This window comes from Leptonotus elevatus, chromosome 10 (genome assembly GCF_054856555.1).
Source record: "Leptonotus elevatus isolate MCC_2025b chromosome 10, RoL_Lele_1.0, whole genome shotgun sequence".
NCBI classification, from domain to species: domain Eukaryota; kingdom Metazoa; phylum Chordata; class Actinopteri; order Syngnathiformes; family Syngnathidae; genus Leptonotus; species Leptonotus elevatus.
The window spans coordinates 14,318,858-14,342,496 of record NC_141248.1 but is presented as its reverse complement, the minus strand read 5'-3'; the positions used below and the strand labels follow the sequence as shown (position 1 = coordinate 14,342,496).

Below are 23,639 nucleotides of genomic sequence, written 5' to 3'. Positions count from 1 at the left end.
CCATCTTGTCCACTGTCACCACAACTTGCGACTTAAGTTGCTCGACAACTTCACACAAGTTCCTGTAACAAGGTCCATTGTTTCTTTTGTGTTTGTGAATTTTCCCTTGCTGTGGAACGGGCAGAGTCCGACATAGACTGCCATGTCAATCAACCACCAATAGGCAAATAGTTCAACCCAAGACACAATTTATTTGAATAATATTTTATGACGGATTTCATGCTGACAGAGTCTTCAGCATGAAATAAATAATATATATATATATATATATATATAGCTTATTTAAGTTTATATATATTATTTTGTATTTAATTTTTGAATTATATTTTTATACTTTTATTTTCACTTTTATTTATTTATATATTTTTAATTTTGGCATTTTTGGTTCTCCATAGCAGGGAATTAGGTTTGAAACTGATTCTTACAGCAGCAGGAATGAACATGGAACTGATGACATTGAAGTAACCTTTGTCAGAAGCCGGAATGTCATTTGAGAGGCCCTTCATGGTGTCCCAGCCCCAACCATGGGTACCATACCCGAGTCGAGTGATTGTCACCCCAAGGATGGTTGCTCAAAAGCAGTTCATTGTGAATTGACCGTTTAAGTACTTTTCGCAACTTAAGATTGTACAGAAAATAGGCCTTGCTGTGAGCTGGACTGAAATTCCCTTTTTGCTGCTGGTTAAGCTCACAATGGGTTTATAAAAAGAGAGAGAGGAGAAAGATTGGTTCTTTTTGCCCCTCCTACTCCCATGGGTGCCCTGCTCACCTCAGCCGTGAACATTTTTTACGCCTAATCAAACAGAAGGTCCAGCTTCATCTGTGCAGCTGCTTCTACATGAAGATCTTTCCTAATAGACCAGCGCATGAGACAGCTGACGATACATCTACTTACTTGATAACATATTCTGTCCTTCTGCCTTTTGAGCTCTACTGCAAACAACCAACCCTCACATTATACAGCAGTTCTCATCCATCTTTGGGCCGATTTGCGTTTGTTTACCTCTGCGGCGGCGCAGCAGAGAGCGCATGAACGCGGCATATGGCGTCTCCGGGTACCACCCGTGTTTAATTATTCAGGTGATCAATCAGGGCTGTGCTGTGCTCATTAGCTTGCCGCTTCTTGTCCAAACTGTCGCATCTGTGGGGCTGCGTGTGAGCATGTCACGGGGTACAAGATGAAACTGTGTGCCATGCGGCGCCTAATAAAAACATCATACACTGATACGAGTTGGCACATAAACAGTCTCCATTATTTTTTTATTGTATAGTTTGCACGCTTGCTGGATCTTTATTAGGTACACCAGAAACACTTCAATGAGATCCAATATAAAATTCTGCTTTTATAAAATAAGACTATGCAGTTCATTGTAAATAATTTACTGTAAAATGTAGTAAATAACTGGCAAAAAAGTTATTGTCAAATATCCGTTAAGTACTGTAAAAAAACTACTATAAAACAAAAAAATCCTGTTTTTTATTTTTTATTTATTTTTATTTATTTTTTACTGCATATACATTACAGTTACTGCTACAGAAAAAAAATTAACTAATCCTGCCTCCGTGATGGCAATAAGGGCGGACGAGGAATAGCCTAAGCATGCAACACACCAACACGAGAAGCTAATGACACCAACACGAGAAGCTAATGCTAAACTAATGTATAAAGTATATCAAATATTTATAATTTGACATGACAATGCAAAATGTGGTTGAAAAGAAGCATAGAGACGAAGAAATATCATACTTTCTGGACCAGGAAATATTTACCTTTCACACTTAAATAACCCATTCAGCATTTTTTTTTTTACACATTTACTCTCACCATTACTATGAAAGGATCCAATTAGTATCATAATATGAATTTCAGGCCATATCGCTAAGGCCCCACAAAAATATGGGGGGAAATATTTACACATATTCTTACAGTTATATACAAAGAAAATGCACATTAGTACAAAATTCAAAACCATTTTGGTGAATAAAACAACAGTATTACACAAAATGGAACATTATTATTAAATATTGATTTATTGAACCATTTTATAAACCTTAAAAAGGACTGCCTTGCCCAGCCAGCCTCTTTAGTGTCCTTGCATTATTACAGTAATAGCTTTTAAAGTTTTGATGGTATGAGGTAATTTTCTGTCATGTTTTTAAATGTTACTGTACAAAGTGAATGTAGCACTTAAATCGTGAATTGAATCGAAATCCCAGTATCTGTTCGAAAAATTCCTGAAGTGGATCATTTGAGATAGGTTTTAAGCGTTTTGAGTTATGAGCATGGTTCCACAGAACGGCTTAGACTTTTATCTCAAGGTACTACTGTACACCACAAATATTATTGCGGTTCTAGTTTGTAGTGGTGCAGAACTGAGATGTTTCAGATTTTAGTAGGGGTGTCGGGTGATTCAAATTTTAAATCATAATTAATTGCATGACTTTAATAGTTAACTCACGATTAACCGCAAATTTTATATCTGTTCTAAATGTACAAAAAAATGTACGGTAAAATATTTAGTTTTCATACTCATACTTCAACATAAAAGTGGAAAAAAATGTTGAACTAATATGGCTGCATCTTTTAGTCATTGATACAGTAATTTACAGTATATACTGTACTATGAAATTGATTTGTGTTGAGGTCATTTTTCTGCCACTAGATGGCATAATTGCATTTGTAAGACGTTGGTGACAGCTCAGTGCATTTTCTTTTCATATTAAAAGCTATCTAATCTTTAACATAAAGTAACTTTTGAAATTCTGCGCATTTTCAAAATTGTGAAACACAACTTGACCCCATTCTCTACAAATGCATTATTATTATTAAATTTATTACTGCTCAATTGTGACGTGGACGTGTCTGCTGCGTTGCGACTGGAATTCCCCAAGTACAGGTTTTTCCAAGTAATATTAATTTTTAAAAAATTAACAGACTAATTTTGACACCCCTAGTTTTAAATTGTCCCCTCTCCTGTACCGTAGCTTGGAAAACCTCTCAGTATGATGTGGAGCTGTCTCAAACTAATTACCTGAGATTTTTGTTTTTCACTGGATATGATATTCCATTAAATTGTGCAGTTGAATTGCAGGTGCATGCTTTGTTTAGAGACTCGTCTTTGAGGTTTGAGGTGTATAATTGTGCAGGTGGGCAACCAGAGATAAACATGCTAATCAGTCAATGCATTCGAATGATGTGTGGGAAACTAGCCACATATGCCACAATGATGTATAGAGAAGTGGCTCAGCTCTTGCTGTGATTATCCATTGTGGCTTTTTGTAAAGAAAAAATGTTGAAGGACTTTTGGTGCCATTGTTGCTTTTATTGTGCATGGATTCGCTTCCAGCTGACACACACCGTTCAAAAGAACCCACCTGGTTGTTGCCGCAAATCAATTGTGTTCTTTTGTGGTATTTTCCTTTATGTGCGGGTGTTTAAAAAAATAAATAAAAATAAGTGCTAGAATACAACATTTACAAGTTTGTTAAAGCAGAGTGTTATCATGACCTAGCAAGTGAATAGCATAAAAGCAATGTTTTGTTTTAGCTTTTGTTACAACAAAAGGCTCAATGAAGCGACACAGTCATTGTTCAGTGTCACTACTGGTGAACCCCCCTCCCTCGCTGCCCCTCCCTCTCGCCATATCCTCCAGGTCCCCCGAGGCTCTATCGTCTATTGCTCAATAGCATTGTCCAACCGATGGCGCCTTTGGTGCTCCATTTGTCCTTCTCAGGCTGGACACTGCGGTCTGTTTAATATATTCACTTCCAGCACTAATAGAAAACATTTCCCTCTTGTGTGTCTTTTCCTCAGGGGAAAGAGCTGAATGCGGAACCACAAGGTAAAGATTCGTTTTCAAAGCATCTGTTGATTTGATCAATCCCAGACATTTTGAGTATTCAGTGCTCTTGCCAAAAAGTTGGGTTTTGACTTTTTTTTCTTTTTTTTATTATTATTATATTAGTCTTTTATGTGTGTTTTTTACACTTAACGGACAAATCATTAGGTACACCTGCACAATCAGAGCAGTATCAAAAAGTTCTGCTTAACAATATATTTATTGTTGTGCTTTGCTGTATTGTAGAACTACACTGCATCATCCTGTGCCGTGTTTTTAATATTTTTCTCCTCATGTGATTCAATATGGTTCACTTTTCGACCGCAAAATTAGAAATAGTTCTGTAAGATGCATTGCTGTTCAAATCCACTGCCACAACCACAATATTAACCAGCTCGATAGCGTTCATCTTGTCTACTTTTTATAATCAATTTTAGGTTTTATTCTCCCCTGCGGTAAAAAGAGAGACATTGTCTGACCTTGCTGACAGTTTCCTGTCACTGCAGCCTTCGTCAGAGTTGTCATCGCTTCCTGGTGTGACATGTCGAAAAACAGCTGATCGGGTCAGGAAATATTACAAATAAGGGGAGTGTAGATTATATGTAGTTGATATTGTTAAATTAGCAACCTAATGTCTGTGTCATACAAAACTGAGCATCATCTTTTTAAACGCAGCATTTAATTATATATATTTTTTTCTTGGATTGGATCACATTCTGTCGTGCAGTTGTATCGAATTTTTTGTCCAATGGGTGGATTTTACATTATATTTTATGCAGAATATTGTGATCAAGTTTGTATCAAAATGAATGCCCCCTCTCTCTTTCTCACACACAATCAAGAACAATGATGTCAAGACTACATTTAGTTTACTTTAAAAAAATAAAATAAAAAATAAAAGTGTTCAAAATGTTTAGTGGAATTCATTTTATTTCCATATTCACCGAAAAAAAGAGAATTGTTGATCCAATTTAAATGAATTCCTGCAATTGGTAACACAATTGAATTAAATGTATCCAAAGTTAATATATTAAGTTGAATTAATTGCGAGTTCATTAATTATTATAATTTTATTATTATTATTATTATTTAAAAAAAAATTTTTTATTATGAGTCAATTCAACTTAATATATTAACTTTGGATTAATTTAATTCAATCGTGTGTTACAAATTGAAGCAATTCAATTAAGTTGGTCAACAATTCTCTTTTTACAGTGTTTAGGGTCATTGATTTGATCAGTAATCTATGTTTTTGCATTATGTTGAATGACCCCCTCTTGGATCATTTCAACTGTGCAGACTGAGATTTAATTAAACAAGAATTTTATTTTATTTTATTTTTTGTTATTTTTTAAATGTAAATACTACTATAAATGTATTTTTCACCCCAGAATGTACATATTCAGGATTAGCTTGAGGCTTCTAAATATTATGGCGGTGATATTCCTTCTATTCTTCGTTTCCTAGGCCCCCCACCCTTCCCCCTAAACCCCAGAAAATGCGGAAGCCTAGACCGCGCTCCGTCTATAACCATAAGATGTTTAACGGCAATTTGGAGACCTTCGTCAAGGTACCCTCTTGTGGTGGTAGTGTATCCCTGAGCAGTCCCTTGTGACTCCTGAGGAGGGGGGGGGGGGGTGGCTCCAGCCTCCAGCCTCTCATCTTCCTTCTCTTCCTCATCTTGGCCTTTTGTTCCTCCGCCTCGCCGCGGCCCTTCGTCATGACGTAACCTTTGATTAACCTCTAATCCTCTTCCTCCCTTGTGTGGCGCTGCCGGTGCAGGCGGAGCGGCAGTCGGCTGTCTCTTTATTCACACGCAATTTACTGTCTCTGGCTCATAAATCCAGACACATATTTGGGTGGAAGGAGACATCTTGCTTTGTCCCTCACTGCACATGCGTGGCTTCCCTGTTGTTCAGTCCTTACGCTTGGCCTCCTTTAACCTCGCGAGGAGCTCATTCCTCATGATTGCTTGTCTAACTTTTTGCTTCTTTGCCCTCCTTTCTCTGCTATACCCTGCTGTGCTAATGCTGCTTTATCCCAGAGGGAGAAGGAATGCCCGTGCTCGCATCCAGGTACCTCTCTGAGAATATGCACTCAATGGCCACTTCATTCGCTGCACCTCCAATGCGCCCCAAAGTTGTATTATTTGCAGTATAAAGATCATGTTGGGTTTTGTCAAAGATGTGATAAGTCATTTATTTGTGATTATTTTTTTTATTTTTTATTTTTTGCAGTAGTGTGGAACTGTACTTCATCATACAAAGTAGAGAGCTGTTTTATAAAATAATGTTTGAATTTACCTCTCTCAATTTACATCTTTTTTACATCGTGCTGTCATCCGCAGAGGTTAAAAAAAAAAGTAGCAAGCCTATTTTGACCACTTAAAGTGGAAGTAAACCCCAATCCCCCCCCAAAACAATAATATGTTCTATACAGCCCCACTAATCTAAATATGGTATTCTGGTTAATATTGCGTTAGTGAAATATGAGTTAAGCAGCCGTTTTTATCCATCTCAGGGGGCGGCCATTTTGCCACTTGGTGTTAATGGAAGATTACATTAATGTTGCTCAGGTAACAGCCAATCACAGCACAGCTTCAGAAAACAGGTGAGCTGTGATTGGTCGTTGCCTGAGCCCTGAGCAACTGTGATGTCATCTTTCGTCGACATCAAGTGGCAAAATGGCCGCCCCATGAGATGGATAAAAACGGCTGGATTTTGCTGCATAACTCATATTCCACACATGTAATATTAATCAGAATGTTAGACTATTGAGGTCACATATAACATGTTATTGTCAAGGGATGTTTAAGGTTGACTTCCATTTTAAGGAGTAGAAATTGAGATATCTGTTTTCAAATGTAGGGAGTAAATGTAACAATACTACAACAACAAAGTATTTGGACTTACTTCCCAACACTGTAAAATGTGTCTAATGTTGTGGCCAATGAGAACAATTAACCCTTAATTTCCTGCTTACGCTGGTTTGGATGCAGCATCCAGCTGTTTTTTCTATCATTTCTGAATGTATCAATAAAAAGCCTACAATCAATTTTTTCTCTTATTTCAGGATTCAGGTCAACCAATTCCACTTGTGGTTGAGAGCTGTGTCCGATACATCAACCTCTACGGTAAGGCTCGCGTCATGCATACGTCTTGAAGGCTGAAAAAGAAATCAAATCAAGACAACCCTCGCCTCTGAAGTGTGTTTGTGAACTATTGAATGAGTGCTTGTAACTTCGCAAATAGCTGCGGGCGCACAGTCTTGACCTGCTCCCCGGGGAATTGACAATCTCGTAACAAGGGATCACACACACACACACAGAGTTATGATAGCGCCCCCCCCCCCCCAACCCAAACTGTGCTTTCTGTTGTCAAGCAACCCTCCTCACCCACTCCATCCCCCACCTTTTTATAGCTCCGCCCCCCATCTACCTTCACATCTGTCTTCAGCTCATTGCTCGAGCCTGCGGGCCTCTCCCCTGGATCTGGACCTAATGAAACTCCAGAAAACTGATTAGTAGCCCTCTAACTGGAACCACATGCTGGTGCCTCACAGAGGTGGCCCCTCCCCCCCTCCTGGAGAAAAAAAAACCCCAGACAAAATAAAATATCTTCCTTTAGACTAGATTAGGTTGCCCATTTCATGTTGTCTGTATATCTGCAATATATTCCTTTCAGGCCTGCAGCAGCAAGGCATCTTCCGAGTGCCGGGATCACAGGTGGAAGTGAATGATATAAAAAATTCATTTGAAAGAGGTGAGTGGCTTCTTGTTCTCATTTCGCTTGTGATTTGCTTGAAAGCCAAATGTTTCTGCAGCCCTGCTTATTCGTTATGATTCATCAGGAGAAGATCCCTTAATAGACGACCACAATGAGCACGATATCAACTCAGTGGCAGGAGTGCTTAAACTGTACTTCCGAGGACTGGAGCACTCCCTCTTCCCAAAGGAGCGTTTCCTGGACTTTATTTCAACCATCAGTGAGTCACCAAGCATTCAAAGCCAGAGCGGTTGTGTGTGTGTGCGTGAGTCCATGTGTGCGTTTGTGCGTGTGCGCAATCAAAATAGCCATAAGGGGAAAACAAAGTTTCCTCGTCTCTCAGTTGACGCGAAGACGAGCGAAGTCAACACATGGAAGCAATCTGAACATCAGTGCTCCCTGTGTAATACTTAGCAGAGAGCCAGTAAGGAAGAGAGAGGCGTGATACATGTATCGTAGGCTTTAAGGCAGGATGGCGTATCTGTTAAAATGCAGAGTAACTTAACTGCCTAGCTAAAACGGAATGGCACTCAGTATGAACACTAATGTCAGATGGTGTTTATTTACTGCTATGTTATTGCAAATGTATCGTTTGTGTAGTATGCATTGTATTATGAGTACAGTAATCAAATGTGCAGTAGGATCGGGAATTCGATTTTTTGTTTTAAGCCTAGTCCTAGTTACTTGTGGATATATATATATTTTTTTAGTTGATCAGGGGCAGACAAAACACTTTTTTCTGTCCCCTTTCATTCTTTTGCTTTATTCTGAATTTGAATATTGCTTTATGTGTTGTTGTTTTTTAAACAAAAAAAAGCATAAAAGCACAATTACTGCAAAAATATGTACAGCACAAGGACACACAGTTGAATTAATTAGAATTATCTTGTAACACTGAAAGCGTTTTGACCGCTCGTTGTCATTAAAAATGTGTTGTTGTTTTTGTGCCTTTTTTTTTTTAATCAGGGGCAGACAAAACACTTTTTTCTGTCCCCTTTCATTCTTTTGCTTTACTTTGAATTTAAATATTGCTTTTTATTGTCTTTTTTTCTTTTAAAAATGAATGAAATAAATTGCTATTTTCTGTTCATAGCAGGGCTCTGTCCCTAGCCCACTATAGTTGTTGGAGAGACGCTTTTCTTCTGAGTACTGTCAAGGTGCCCTTGATCTGGTTCCCTGTTGTGGTATGCAACAACAAAAAATAATAAACAGTAGATTGTGAATTGAATTCCCGCTTAAAGGATTCAAATTAAATTACATTTTTAAAATAAAATAAAGCAACACTGCTCTGACAGTGTCAATTAAAACTGAGCATTAACTGAATGTTGTGAGTATTTTCCGAACCTCTTTGCACAGGTCAGGACAAATCTCAAATCTCACCATTCCGTCATTGTTTATTTCCAACTGTGTTCCAGAGCTGGAGTCAGGAGCAGAGAGAGCGCATCACATCCAACAGCTTGTTGTGACGCTGCCTCGAACCATCATCATTGTCATGAGATACCTTTTTGCTTTTCTCAATCAGTGAGTTTGCACTTTCATCAAAATCGTTTTGGGGTTAAAGCTTAGGGTTCTCACGTTCTTCCTCAAAAAACCATCCAAGTGTATCTTTACGGACATTGTTTTGTGCAATGGGCCATAGTCATGGCATACAATGTTCTGAGGTGTCAAAAGTGACTTAGGGTGAGCTGAGAGTTCGAGCCCAAACCTTGATTGATTAAGTCATTTAAAGGTGAGTTGGAATGTACTTAAGAGTTTTTACATTTGATTGCTTTATACTGTATTTCCGTTACATTGCTGCCATAGACATGGAATTTCATTAGAAACAGAGGACCCCCACCAGAAAATTGAGTCATTTTAATCTCTAATAACGCATATCTCTTTTCTTTCATTTTATAGATTAGTTTTCAGTATTGTTTGTTTACAAAAAAACATCTTTCTGCCTCAGTCTTTCCCAGTATAGTGACGAGAACATGATGGATCCGTACAACTTGGCCATCTGCTTTGGTCCCACGCTGATGCCCATTCCCGACAGCCAGGACCCGGTGTCATGCCAGGCGCATGTCAACGAGGTCATCAAGACTATCATTATACACAACGAAGTCATCTTTCCCAGTCTACGTGAACTGGATGGCCCGGTCTATGAAAAGTGCATGACTGGGGGGGAGGAATATTGGTGAGTGAATTATCAGTATCATGGGCAACCTCAAATCTAATTTTAACATTGAATTTGACTGCCCCCCCCCCCCCCCCCTTAACTCATTCACTGCAATTGACGGCTATAGACGGCAAAAATTCATTTGAACTATTTCTATTAGTTTAACTTTTTTTTTTTCCACTTTTTGTAAAAACGATTTTACATTTAGAACAGATATAAAATGTGTGATTAATCGTGAAGTAGTGAAGTCATGCGATTAATTACGGAAAAAATGTAATCCCCTGACACTCCTAATTCTTAATCTTTTCTTCTTTCTTTCTTTTTATTTATTTAAATGTATTTATTTATTTTTAAATATTTTGTTTAAGAAAAGATTATTAAAAATTAGGAGCGTCAGACGATTAATTTTTTTAAATCATAATTAATTGCATGACTTCACTAGTTAACTCAATCAATCAATTTATTTCATTAATTTTTAAAAGAAAAAAGACAATAAAAACAAATTTCAATCCAAGTAAAGCAAAAGAATGAAAGGGGACAGAAAGAAGTAAAACTTGTTTTGTCTGCCCCTGATCAAAAAAAATTTTTTTTTTAATACCTCAGGATTCATCACAAATTGTATATCTGTTCTAAATGTACAATAAAAAAAATGTTTTCTAGGTTTTCATACTCTTGTTAACAAAAGTGGAAAAAAATGTTAAACTAATAGAAATAGTTCAAATTATTTTTTGACGTCTACAGCCGTCAATGGCAGTGAATGAGTGAATATATCCACATCATGTTAGCTCAATACCATGTTAGTTTAGACTTTAATTTCACTTGTATTTCACTGCAGTGACAGTCCTCACAGTGAGCCAGGAACTCTTGATGAAGTTGACAATGGAACTGAACCACACACAAGTGATGAAGGTCAGCACCATCATTAGTAGTCATTTAATTAATTTAATTGTGGTATGTTTCCCCATCTCATGAATACAATCACCAGCTTATAGGAAGGTGATGGAGGTTTTTTTTTTGGCTTACTTTACTGACCCAGACGATTTCAATGTTCTCCTTGAACACTGGTCATCGTATTAACAATATATGCTACCTTTTAAAGAGTTTGGAGTCACTTACAATTTTATTTATGTATAAAAAAAAAAATTTAAAAAAAAAATGTTTTGATTTTTTTAACCCACAATTACGGTGTCTAAATTGTATTTACGATGTCCACACTATATTTCAAATGAATTTAGTGTTATCATTTAAAAAAAATCCCCAAGAAAAGGTGAAGGTTGTGAAATACTTCCAACACCTTACATACAGTATGCTTAGTTGTCTACACCATTGCAATCAATAGATGTATTGTACCTAATGTAGTGGCAGCTGAGATATGATAAAGATAGAGTGCAGGCAATTCTTCCTTCCATCCCTCCTTTGTTCAAGTCAGCGCTTCTCCTGGGACTGTGGCTTTTGCAGAATTTATTTTCCAATGTGCTGTGGATCCACAAATTGCATAACTGACATGATATTATCAGTGCAGTTACAAGCTCATGTCGCAACATCTCTTGTTGGACATGTCTGAAAAACGTTGATTGCCTGATGTGGATTCTGAAAAATCTGCACCTTTTCTAGCTCCTATTTTTAACATTGATTCGGAGAGTAATCCTTACTTAATCCCCAAATGATTCACTACATGGATTATGAATTATAGTGTGATTGTGTTAGTTGTAAATCACACATGGAAGTGTCAAGAGACTGAAAAGATGTTGCTGAGAGATTCAAGATTTTTTTTTCCCACATTTTGAAAATGATTCTCTTCTTAGAGTTGATTGGACAGTTTCGAGTCACCTGTTATCTTCCAGCATAATTTAGCAAGTTTTATTCAGATATGCACACATAAATTAAATAAGTATGTTTTGAGAAAGTAAGGAATGAGTTTGCCAATGGAACGTTCTGTTAACATGTTAACAAATAAATACATGTTTAAATTTTCTTCATTTGATCTTTCTTATAAAACAGTTTCTTACAGTAAAGGCCTCTCATCTTTGCTGAGATGGTAGTGACAATACTTAACTATTACTGCCCTCTAGTGGTTGGCTTAGCAAAATGCATTGATTTGTGATACACCGACATGAAGGGGGGGGGGGGGGGGAATCTTTCTCAAGCACATTGGTATTTGTTAATATTGCTATTGTGTCAGTAAGTAAAAAAAAACAAAAAAAAACAGCCATGCTAGTAGGCTAACAATACTGTATTTAATTTGTACTTGTGTTCAGCTCTTGTTGAAAAGTTAAAGTCAAGATTCCAAATCGCACATCGTGTCATGTTTCCTTTACAGACAGCTTGATTTAATCAAGTCATTATGACACTTTTTTGTTGTTGTACAGTATTATGTTTTTCTGTTGTCATTGTATTGTTTTATTATTTTCAGAGGTTGAACAAATTGAGGCCATCGCTAAATTCGATTACGTGGGCCGCAGTCCTAGAGAGCTGTCGTTCAAGAAGGGAGCCTCTCTGCTTCTCTACCACCGGGCATCTGAGGACTGGTGGGAGGGCCGACACAACGGTGTGGACGGGCTGATCCCTCATCAATACATTGTAGTGCAAGACGTGTAAGTAACACGTCTGATTCAACTGTTGCTATTCCTACATAAATAAATAAATAAATCTGCCTAACATATGATACAATAACCCCTTGAGATGAATAAAAATGTATGGATTTTGTGGCTTAATTCATAATTGACATATGCAATATTAATCAGAATAGCATGTTTAGACTAATGGGGCCTCATATAACATATCATTGTAAAGAACATTTTTGAAATATAATAGAGGTGTCAGGCAATAAATTTTTTTATCGTAATTAATTGCATGACTTCAATAGTTAACTTACGATTAATCGCAAATGTTATATCTGTTCTAAATGTACAATAAAATATTTCTTCCTAAGTTTTCATACTCTTCCTAAGATAAAAGTGTAAAACAACTAATAGAAATATGGCTGCATCTTTCAATCATTGATACAGTAATTTCATAACAATTCATAAAAATGTGTACTGTACTGTAAAACACAATTGTGTTGAAGTCACTTTTCTGCCACTAGATGGCATAATTGCATTTGTAAGATGTTGGTGACAACTCTGTGCATTTTTCTTTCATATTAAGAGCTATCTAATCTTTAATATGAAGTAACTTGTGAGATTATACACATTTTTAAAATTGTAAAATACAACTTGACCCCAGTTTTCACCAATATATGTATATTATTATTAAATGTATTACGGCTAAATTTTGACGTGTCTGCTGCGTTGCAACTGGAATTCCCCCAGTACAGGCTTTCCAAGTAAGGGGCAGTCATTAATCGCATTTTTTTTTTAAATAGTACCGTTAAAGGAACTTTAAATTAACTCAAAATGAACGCACTAATTTTGACATCCTTTAATATAGTATATAAAAATAGTAAAACTAAAATAAAATTTTGGGTTTAGCTTTTCTGCCAAAATGAAAAGCACAAAATATGAAGTTGTGACACTTTATTTGCTTTAGTGGGCCACAAAAATCCTGACATGAATTTGTGCTGCAATGTATCCCATCCTGACTACCATGCAACTACTCTCTCAGGGATGATGCCTTCTCAGATAGCCTCAGTCAGAAAGCAGATAGTGAAGCCAGCAGTGGGCCTCTACTAGATGAAAAGAGTTCATCGAAAAACGACGGTCCTTCACCGTGTGAACAATCACCCGAATACAGCTTTGGAGGTGTCATGGGCAGGTCAGTAAAATGGACCCGTTCTCTTATTTTAAGTTAAGGTTCACCGTGTGACATGATGTGTGGCCTAATGCCTCGCTCGCCATAGGGTCCGATTGCGTTCCGATGGAGCGGCGATTCCACGCCGTCGCAGCGGCACAGACACTCATAGTCCAACCCGAGTTCCCGACACCCCTCCGCGGGCCGCTGCCTGTCCCAGCAGTCCCCACAAGATGTCCGTCAACAAGGCGCGTATGGAAAGCCCAGAAAAAAGGCGACTGGGGACTTTTGGTAGTGCAGGAAGTATTAACTATCCAGAAAGGAAAACCTATCCTGAGGGCCATCCACTGAGGCCCATGTCAGGAGCCACTCGCCATAGCAGCCTTGGGGACCACAAATCTCTGGAAGCTGAGGCTCTGGCTGAGGTGAGGCTTATCGCTTCGTGCCTCTGCTATTTCCTCTCAGTTTGTAAATGTTATTTTGAACCCAAAAAAGTACATAAAAGAAATGCAGTCATGTTAAAAATATACAAATTGGCCATATGCCAATACAATGCATGGCTTTATTCGTCTCTCCTTGCCTCAACCAGGACATCGAGAAGACCATGACCACGGCGCTCCAGGAGCTCCGTGAGCTGGAGCGACAGAACTCGGCCAAGCAGGCTCCCGATGTGGTCCTGGACACACTGGAGCCCATGAAGAACCCAGTCAGCTCCGAGCCCGGCAGCCCCTTGCACACCATCATGATCCGCGACCCAGATGCAGCAATGCGGCGGAGCAGCAGTTCCACCTCTGAGATGATGACCACCTTCAAGCCGACTCTCTCGGCCCGGCTCGCCGCCGGCACTCAGCTGCGCCCCCCGCCCAGGAGGCCGGTGCGCCCCCCTCCCACCCAGCACCGCTCAAGCAGCTCTAGTTCTTCTGGGGTGGGCAGCCCGGCTGTAACGCCCCCTGATAAAATGTTTCCCAGTAATAACACAGCAGCGGGGTCCATGAATGTGTCCACCGATGGTGCGGACAAATCTGGCACCATGTAGCGAAGGTCAAATAAGGGGACTGCAACTCATGAGTAATATTTTTGTTATTGATTTAACCTGTGGATCAGAAAGTGAACCGTTAAAATGCTTGGTCAAAAATTGGACCGACTCACTAATTTGGTTCAATCTACCCAACTTTGGGCTGTCTTAGATTTGGTGTCTGCAACCTGCTCTGGAGCCACATGTGGCTTTAGTCCCTCTCCTGTGGATCTCTAAAAAAATTTTTTATAATAATAATATATATATAGAGAGAGAGAGAGCGAGAGAGATTAAAAACATTTAAGAAAAAGAGAAGGGACCAAAAGGTAGACTAAATGGTTTTTAAAATTACCTAAAAGTGTCTCAAAAAAGGAAGTGGAAAAGCATAACCATAAAGTGTCCATTAAATTGCCCAGTCAGAACATTTATTTAAAAAAAAAAATGTATGTCAAAAAGTAAATAAATGTCCAAACACAAGAAGGAATCCTGAAAAAATGTCCACAAAATTGCCAAAAAATGTCAGAAAATTGATAGCAAAAAAAGACAGAAAAAAGGGAAGAAGTGGCAGAAAAATTACATGTCCTTGAAATTGTCAAAAAAGAAAATTGTCAAAGTATTGGACGCTGCATATTTTTCTGTTATGATGTAGCTCAAATTAGCACGGTCTTGGGCCCACAGTACATTAGACTAACACTAACACAATGTTTCTTTCATCATAATCTTTGAATGTTTTGTGGCTCCAGCCAGATTTTTGGTTATTTATTTGGCCTAAAATGGCTCATTTGATAGTAAAGGTTGCAGACCCCTGTCTTAGATCAAACAACCCATTTTTTTCTGGTTGTTTTGTACAAAAAAATGTAAACAAAACAACCCATAAAGTTAGCAGGTCGGTCGAATTTTTGACCCAAATTGGGTTATTTTGGACCCAGCAGTTTTAAGAGTGTAGTGCTGAGTGATGATCTGTGAAATTTCCTTCAGCTCAGGGAGATGATAGTCCAAAAGGTCAAAAGATTTCATTAAAGAGTACATGGTGAGTGACACAAAAGAGACCGAGCCATGGGTTATTTATACCCATTGCATTGGGTTGAGGATTTGACACAGCAAGATGGGTCAAGATTTTGATCCAACAATGGGTAAAAACTACCCATAATGATGAGGTAAAACTACCTAGAAATGCATTATCAGGTTACCAAGTGGTAATATTTACTAGGGCACAAGAGAACAAAGTGAGTTTTGAGTTCAAGTGTTCATTGTTTTTCATCGAGCTGGTAATGGGATTTTTTTTTGTACGTAAAAAAAAAAATGCAGGTTGCAGAAGAATTTCCTGTCCAACAGTCTAGTGCCGCTTACGTCGCTTAGCTTTCTAAACGCTTCAGGCAATGTGCGGCAAACTGATGCTTCATCTCAGTTTTCTGCCTGACTTCACTCGTATCTCTAGGAAGCTCCTGAAGTGGAGGGTTGCCATGGTGATGCAGATGGGGAGAGGGCTGCGGAGGTTGCAAGCTTCGCCTTCTTTAAAACCACAATACACGCGCATTAACATTATGAATAAGTATCTTTTTTTTTTACCTCAACTAAATATGTGTCCATGGAGTATGGACAATTGGAAATGTGTACTTGTGTGTACATTTCGACTGGTGGACAAATTACGGAGGTGAGGGAGAAGACACATTCGTGACAACGTGCTTGTTAATCGAGCACAAGTCACAATTCACTAATTGTTCAAATCCTCCAGTAAACATGTAAATACAGTAGGTCATTCCTTTGTAAATGTTTTGATTTTTGTACAGACTTAATATCGAAAAGAGAGATGGTTGACATAAAGGGTAGCCTACTTGAAAATATCTCACCAAAACGACCCTTTTAATAATTTTTAGTACGATACAAACAAATTCTCTGGCTTTATGAAATCACCGACCCTGCTGTAGGCTCGTGTGTGCTTTCAATCCAGTTGCTCACTGGTTGGATCGGTTCACCCTTAGTTATATTCCTGATGAAAGTCTTCATTTGAAAAACTTGAAGTGTCTCAGAGCGGCACGGTGCAGGAGTGGTTAGCACATTTGCCTGCTTAAATCGGGGTTCGAATGCGGGCTGCGTGGAGTTGGCATGTTCTTCACGCGCTTGCATGGGCTTTCTCCGCGTTCTCCGGCTTCTGTCTACGTTACAAAAACATGCATGTTAGGTTCATTGAAAACTCTAAATTGTCCAGATGTGTGAAAAGCTGGGGACCAGTTCATCATTCACGAGTAGGGAGAAACTGTATAGAAAATGGATGGATGGGTGCGTGGGGAAACTATGATGTTAAATAGAAAAATATCTAAATATGACACAGTGCTTACAAAATGGAGGCAGCGCAGCACACTATCAATTAAGTTCAGTTTATTAATGATGTCACGACGAATATATTCTGAGTGACTCAGCATTTGTTAATTGAGTTGTTATGGTCTAATTTTTCTTATAACAACTCTGGAGTAAGCATCTAGTGCATGCTTTCTGCTGTAATGTCTGCACTATGGGGTAGATGACACGGACTTTTGACTTCCGGGTTCCACACATCAGCGTTGCGTTCCAACACTCGCACCCCCACCCCTGTGCCCCCCCCCAATCGCGCAGGGTGTCTCAACTCTTTGAAATGCTTCAGACAACCGAGACAGACTCACTACACACTCGCACCCGTCGATGGGAACGCGAAACCGAGGGGCACAAAGGCGGAAGCGCAAGAACTTGGGACGCGGCCCTCACGTCGCAAACAGGAAAACCTCCGTGGCACATACTCATTGATTACATGCTTTTATGATTGGCTTTGGCAGATCAAACTTTCACTCAAAATGTTTCAATTCTACCTGGGCTGATATTGACAAATTAACCCGCTTGTAGCCGTAGCAATAACTAGGAAAATGTGTAATAATCAAGCATGCAAATGAAACCAGGAACTTTCTCAATGTATAATGTTATTTTTATTTCCTGCAACGTGCTGCCGAAAATAGACCATCCCCAGCTTTCTCACGTTATAGTGGTTAAATGCTCCCCCTGCTGGTTGCTGGTGGTACTGTCTTGTCATGAACCAATGGTGATATCAGGAGCATAGCCCGTTTAACTCAACTTGTAAAAAGATATACTGTGCTTTAGTTGTCTTTGTCAAACATGACTTTTGCACCTATCAAATTGTATGTACAAAATATGAGAATGTTCATAAGAGAACATGAAAAATACAAGAGAATCATGTTAGACTGTTTTATTTATACAGCAAATGGAGCTGGACATCTCGAGTGCCTTTTGTGCACCACATAGGTTTTTGTTGTGTTTTTTACTTTTGTATTACTTTTTTGAATACGTTGTCTATTAGTTGTCATATTTATTATGAATGTTAATTTTGTATGATTACTTTCTATTGCTGTTTCTGCAATAATTTGTCCAGGGTCATTTATGAACTGCTTTTCTGTGCTGGGTGAGAGATAAAAGTAGATATAAAAACCACTATGCACCTAATCTACTGGTTACCAAGTTCAGTAGAGTCTTCTCAGAATATTTATTGCATCTTGTTGTTTTCCCGGTGACGTGGCTGCGCTGTGCCTGAGCCATAATTTCATCTTTTCTCTCCCTTCTCGTACAAGGCAAAGGCACGAATGAGGGGTACTGCTTGTAGAGTTTAAAAGCCACTTGGTTCCTCTGTGTTTTCCCCTACATGTGATGTAAAAAGTCATTTTCTCTCCTGAAATGGTTGCTGAGCTGGTGCGATAATATAGGTTTAAAAAAAAACAAAAAAAAAAACACAAAAAATGCAAAACATTGCTGTAAGAGAGACGACTGTGCCTGTCTTGTTGTGATGATGGAATGTGAGTTGTTGTCAATCTTCTCTTAAATTGTTTGTCTAGTGGTGAGTGTCTGGTTAATTAGAAGCCTGTGATATACCTTACCACTAAGTGGATGTTGAAAACATGTGCATCCAAATAAAATCATTACTGCTCAATGGTGTTGTTTGGGTCATTATTGTATGGGCTTTTAAAGACACGGTACGCTATGTTTATGAAGAACAAGATCCAATCCAAGAGATTCGTAAATTTACTTCTACTGCAGTGCATAACAGCACTGTCAAAAATGGCAACCATTTTCAGATCTTTAGGCCACCCATATAGAAATAATTCGCCCATCCTTGGGTAAAAGCAACCCACTCAGGTTCAAATCCAGCTACCCAGCAAATTAACAGCACTCATCTGTGGTGTGTCAAATTTAGAAGATATCATTTGGACTTTACAAAATGTTAATTACAATAGATAACTGTTTAACTGCTTAAATAATGTATATTAGAAACCTCTGTTGATGCCACAGCCACCTTAAATGTATTTTTAAATGACTACTTTTCTGCCTGTTGAAACATTATGACCACTTCAACTTTATTTAATTATATTTTTATATCGGTCCATCAAATGTATCTAACCCTGTAGCAAAAAAGGAGTGAACTTCATACCAGAAATGGCAATTAGGCTACTTTTTTTTTTCTTAAGGCACTTTTCCAAGCATGTATTTTTGTTTAAGAAAATAAGCACCTGTAGCAAACTTGCAGTTAAAGTTGTGGCCACATGGTGGCGATCAAGCATAAGTTTAATATCGAAAGACTTGCGAGGGTGTTCCTGATTGCGTCTGTGCCAGAAGGAAGACGACAAACAAGTGTTCAGAAAACAGAATCCTGCATAAATTACCGATTACATCTCTCTTAGAAATTGCCTTTATAGTCCACTGGCTAGAGTGACAGGGCATTAACAAAATCCAATTTGTTCCACCTGGCAAAGTACTGTTCAACAAGAGCATGTCCAACAAACTGAGCTCAACAAAAAAAAAAGCACAAATCTGTTGCTGTTGGGAAAGAAACTTCCACGTTTGACACTTTCATGTTATGTTTGTGAAACCTTGTTTGTTGCAGACTGATCAATTTCACTAAACAAGAAATCAGATTCTCCTAAAAGGTTATACAAGGCCTGCCAGTGCCACTGGCTGTATTTGTTCCATAATTAAAACATAAGCCAGTGCAAACGCAGCAATAACATATAATCAATTAGTACAAGTCAGAGTGGAACAAAATGATCATAGATGTAAATGTACTTCCTGCCTCCACCTTCACCTCCTCGGCCTCATCAACATGGAGGCTCTCTTCAATTATAGCCCCCCTGGGGGCGACTGGGGAGCCGTTCTGCCGAGCGATCATTCATTTTCCTAATCACAATGAAATTGTGTAAACAATTGGAAGTCATGTTTAATTTATTTTATTTCAATGTGCATGTTTGCGTGGTAATAAGTAGCAACTTGTGTTTTCAGGTGAATTCCATTAAGTGTATGATGATGAAAACAGAAAATTATATGAAATGAGGTTTCAATTAACATAATTACACCATCTGTGGCTCCTACGTGACTCTAGAATATTCGTATTGTTTATATAATTTTCAAGGTGAGACGGCGAGGATATGGATTGTATGTCTGCCTCAGTCAATAGGATTTGGGTTTGAATTTTGGTTCATGCCTTCCTGTGTTTTTGTTCATTTTTTTCCTAGTGCACTAGTTTCCTTCTATATTTCAAAAACTTGCATTGAGATTCATTGAGGGCTCTAAATTTTCCATAAGGTGTGAAATTGACAATTGACATGACAACCTGTCCAGGCCGTACCTGGCATCTTGCTTAAATTCAATTGACACAGACTTCAACTCAACCGTAACCAACAAATAATAATTATAATAATAATAATTATTTTATTATTATTATTATTATTATTATTATTATTATTATTATTATTATTATTATTATTATTATTATTATTAAAGTGGAAGTCAACTTTAAAAAATTCTTGACAATAATGTTATATATGACCTCACTAGTCTAAACTTGACCATTCTGATTAATATAACAATTATGGAATCAGTTATGAAGCAAAATCCAGACATTTTTATCCATCTCAGGGGGCGGCCATTTTGCCACTTGCTGTCAACTGAAGATGACATCACAGTTGCTCAGGGATCAGTCAACAAGCAATCACAGCTCAGCTTCAGAAAACAGGTGAGCTGTGATCGGCCATTAGTGAAATATGAGTTAAGCAGCAAAATCGAGCCATTTTTTCCCCAACTCCGAGGGCGGCCATTTTGCCACTTGCTGTCAATTTTGTTCAGGGCTCAGGCAACAAGCAATCATAGCTTAGCTTCAGAAAACAGGTGAGCTGTGATTGGTCGTTGCCTGAGCTCTGAGCAAAATTGATTTAATCTTCAGTCGACAGAAAGTGGCAAAATAGCCGCCTCAGGAGATAGGGGTAAAAATTAGGAGTGTGCCAAAAAATCGATTGTCATAAGAATCGCGATTCTCATTTAGTACGATTCAGAATCGATTTTAAATATCCCAAAATAGATTTTATTTAAATGATTTTATACTGTCTTGCCTTTGTCTGTGTGCCTTTATTTCATGTTCATGTTGCACCCGGTTTGGCCACTGAGGGGCAGTGTGGTTCCACATGGTCTAATACACTGTTAAGTTGTAACCACATTAGAGAGTAGAAGAAAAAGGTCACGATCAAGTTATTCCAATAAAAAAAAAAAATCAGCGTGGAGCCGTTCTTTTGAGTGATAAAAGTGTGCTAATTAGCATTAGCGATTCAGACTGGAGTAGATCATTACAATTCCTTGCACATCTATAGATTGAAGCAACAATCTTTGTCAACCAAATCATTTTGAATAAAAAAATCGTTCTCAATCGAAAATCGATTCTGAATCCAATCGCAGACCCAAAAATCGGAATCGAATCGAATCGTGACACATTCAAAGATTTTCACCCCTAGTAAAAAACGGCTGGATTTTGTAGCTTAACTCATATTCCACCATTAACCAGAATAACATATTTAGATTAGTGGGGCTACAAATAACCTTTATTTTTTATTTTTTGGGTTGACTTCCCCTTTAAATATCGGTTTTATAGCATTTTGTCCTCATCTTCAACAACAAACTCCACAAATATGCTAAAACTAATGATGAAGGTACTGTGCAAAGGAGCACATGGTGTTTGTTTGTTTTTTAACAATGCCGGCGTCCACTGTAGCAGATGAGATGAATGCAGCACACATCTAAATGATGTATGCTAAAGGGCAGCCAAGGATTGCACTTTGATGCATTTTTATTACTAGAGAGAGAGAGAGAAAAAACACGCCACTCTTACTTAGAAGTAGGAGCCTAGTAGTTGAAAAGCGTCACGACTCGCTTGAATGGAAACAACTATCCCGCTGTCAAATTCACAGCCCACCCCCTAACCATTCCCCTATCTGAAAGGTCACATGTTCCTTGTTGTCATTTGGTTATTGCTAATGATGTTCAACGTCATGTAAACGTACATCAGCAGACGTAAACCACATGACAAAAGCATCATGATCTAATCAGCACGCGGCACTGGCATGACGTTTCATTCCAGATGCATGTTTGGCTTCATCTATTGGGAATCATTTGCGGCAGTTCCGGCCCGAGCCACATGCAGGTCACACCTGTGCACTGCGTACAATAACAAGAGTGGATCATGAGCAACTTGCACCAGGCTTCATTAGGAGTCTCCTCATATGGACTGAGTGTGGCATTCCATGTTGTTCACATGCAACTACATTACATTTTCAAAACTATTTCACAGATAATCTAATGCTGTCTGGATTTGGTTTCGCAGGAGGGCTCTATTCCCCTGGGCATAAGAAAGTTAATGAATTTGCTCCACCGATCCATGGTGTGCCGCTAGAACTCGCTTTGGGCGCACATTTAAGTGAAAACTCATTGTCCGCCCCCGCAAAAGCCTCTTTGCTTCAAGACCCTTAACAATGCACAAAGCTGCAAGAAATCATGAGCTTAACTTCAGTAGATGTTTCCTAGATATAATTCTTATGTGGAATGCTTGATATCATTCACATCAAAGTGCTACACATGCCACGCTTTAGCTAAATCTATCTGAACAAGACCTCTTCCCGAAAGCGCTCTTCATCTTTTGAGATGACACTGCAGGCTCTGTCCCAGTGAAATCGTTTTTAGATGAAGTAAAAAAAAAAAGAAAAAAGCTTGATTTCTACTTTCAATGGAAACAGCCCAAAAATTTAAATACCCACCAAAAAATCTATTTAATGGCATCTGATGAGATGGACATTGGTTCTGAAAAAAAAAACCTGTCATAATCTAACTTGAAACAATGAGCTGATTTGATTAGCCATGATTGAAATACCAACATTGAGTCTAACCCGCCTCTGCATGTCACGAAATATAGTGTCTGACAGTGTTCACAAACCTGAATGGTTGTCGGTCTCTGGATGTGCTCTCTAATTCACTGGTGACCAATTTTGGTCAGCTTTTCTCTAAAGCTCCAAGCTTTCTGCAACTCTGAACAGGTTATAGAAAATGGATAAATGGATGGTTAGAAATATAAATAACTATAAATATACATGACAATACAGTATGATACCATTTTATTATTATTTTGTTATTTTTGTATACTGCACTCTTAATTTACCAGAATGCTCATATAGTGTTCTTTGATCTTGTGTTGTTAAAAAAAAAAGCCCAATTTGTTTTAACTTGTTTAAATTGTAGTAAAGTATAGAAAATGCTGCTGTTTATTATTACTTGTGGCCTGAATTAATTACACAAAAAGTGGAAATAAGCTGATTCTTAAGATAAACTGGAAACAAATGTTTACCTTCATGATCTGAAAAACTATTCATTACAGGGTGTGCGTGCATATTTCACATGATTTCTCTTCTGGTTGAAGTTCAATGCGATAAAACAGCTCATTTTCCATTCATCTAATCAGATGTCTTCAAGGCCTGCAATTCCTGTGGGACCTTAACTTGCTGCGCTAAAATTTTATTTTGTAGCTGAAGTTGTCCAAGGGTCTTTTCATTCCCATAATGACACAATACTTGGATACAAAAGAGTTTGTTTGACCTTTTGACCTCCTCTTAAAGAGTCGACAACCTTAATAATGACTCATGAATGCCAGAAGAAATAGCATGCAGACGACATAATGATAATAGGTTTAAGTCTCCAGACTACTTAAGAAATAATCTATATTTTCATCAATTATCACTTCCTGTACGTGCAATCATTTAATCGCATGACCAAAGTCTAGGCCGCTTATA

General features: G+C 38.2%; 1 protein-coding gene across 2 annotated transcripts in view; it reads left to right on the top strand.

The window, feature by feature from the left end:
* srgap3 (SLIT-ROBO Rho GTPase activating protein 3) overlaps positions 1–18,472 on the top strand; it is a 67,444-nt gene extending 48,972 nt beyond the window's left edge. The window contains exons 11-22 of one of the 2 annotated variants that reach the window (XM_086086654.1): positions 3,815–3,842; positions 5,884–5,914; positions 6,912–6,972; positions 7,523–7,600; positions 7,689–7,823; positions 9,019–9,124; positions 9,549–9,776; positions 10,594–10,667; positions 12,172–12,352; positions 13,362–13,511; positions 13,597–13,912; positions 14,077–18,472. In XM_086086654.1, the coding sequence (XP_085942780.1) occupies positions 3,815–3,842; positions 5,884–5,914; positions 6,912–6,972; positions 7,523–7,600; positions 7,689–7,823; positions 9,019–9,124; positions 9,549–9,776; positions 10,594–10,667; positions 12,172–12,352; positions 13,362–13,511; positions 13,597–13,912; positions 14,077–14,523 (1,835 nt within the window). In that variant the 3' untranslated portion in view covers positions 14,524–18,472. Of the gene's footprint in view, positions 1–3,814; positions 3,843–5,306; positions 5,410–5,883; positions 5,915–6,911; positions 6,973–7,522; positions 7,601–7,688; positions 7,824–9,018; positions 9,125–9,548; positions 9,777–10,593; positions 10,668–12,171; positions 12,353–13,361; positions 13,512–13,596; positions 13,913–14,076 lie in introns of both variants that reach the window. The other variant, XM_086086653.1, reaches the window with a different exon arrangement.
* Positions 18,473–23,639: the final 5,167 nt, after the last annotated feature.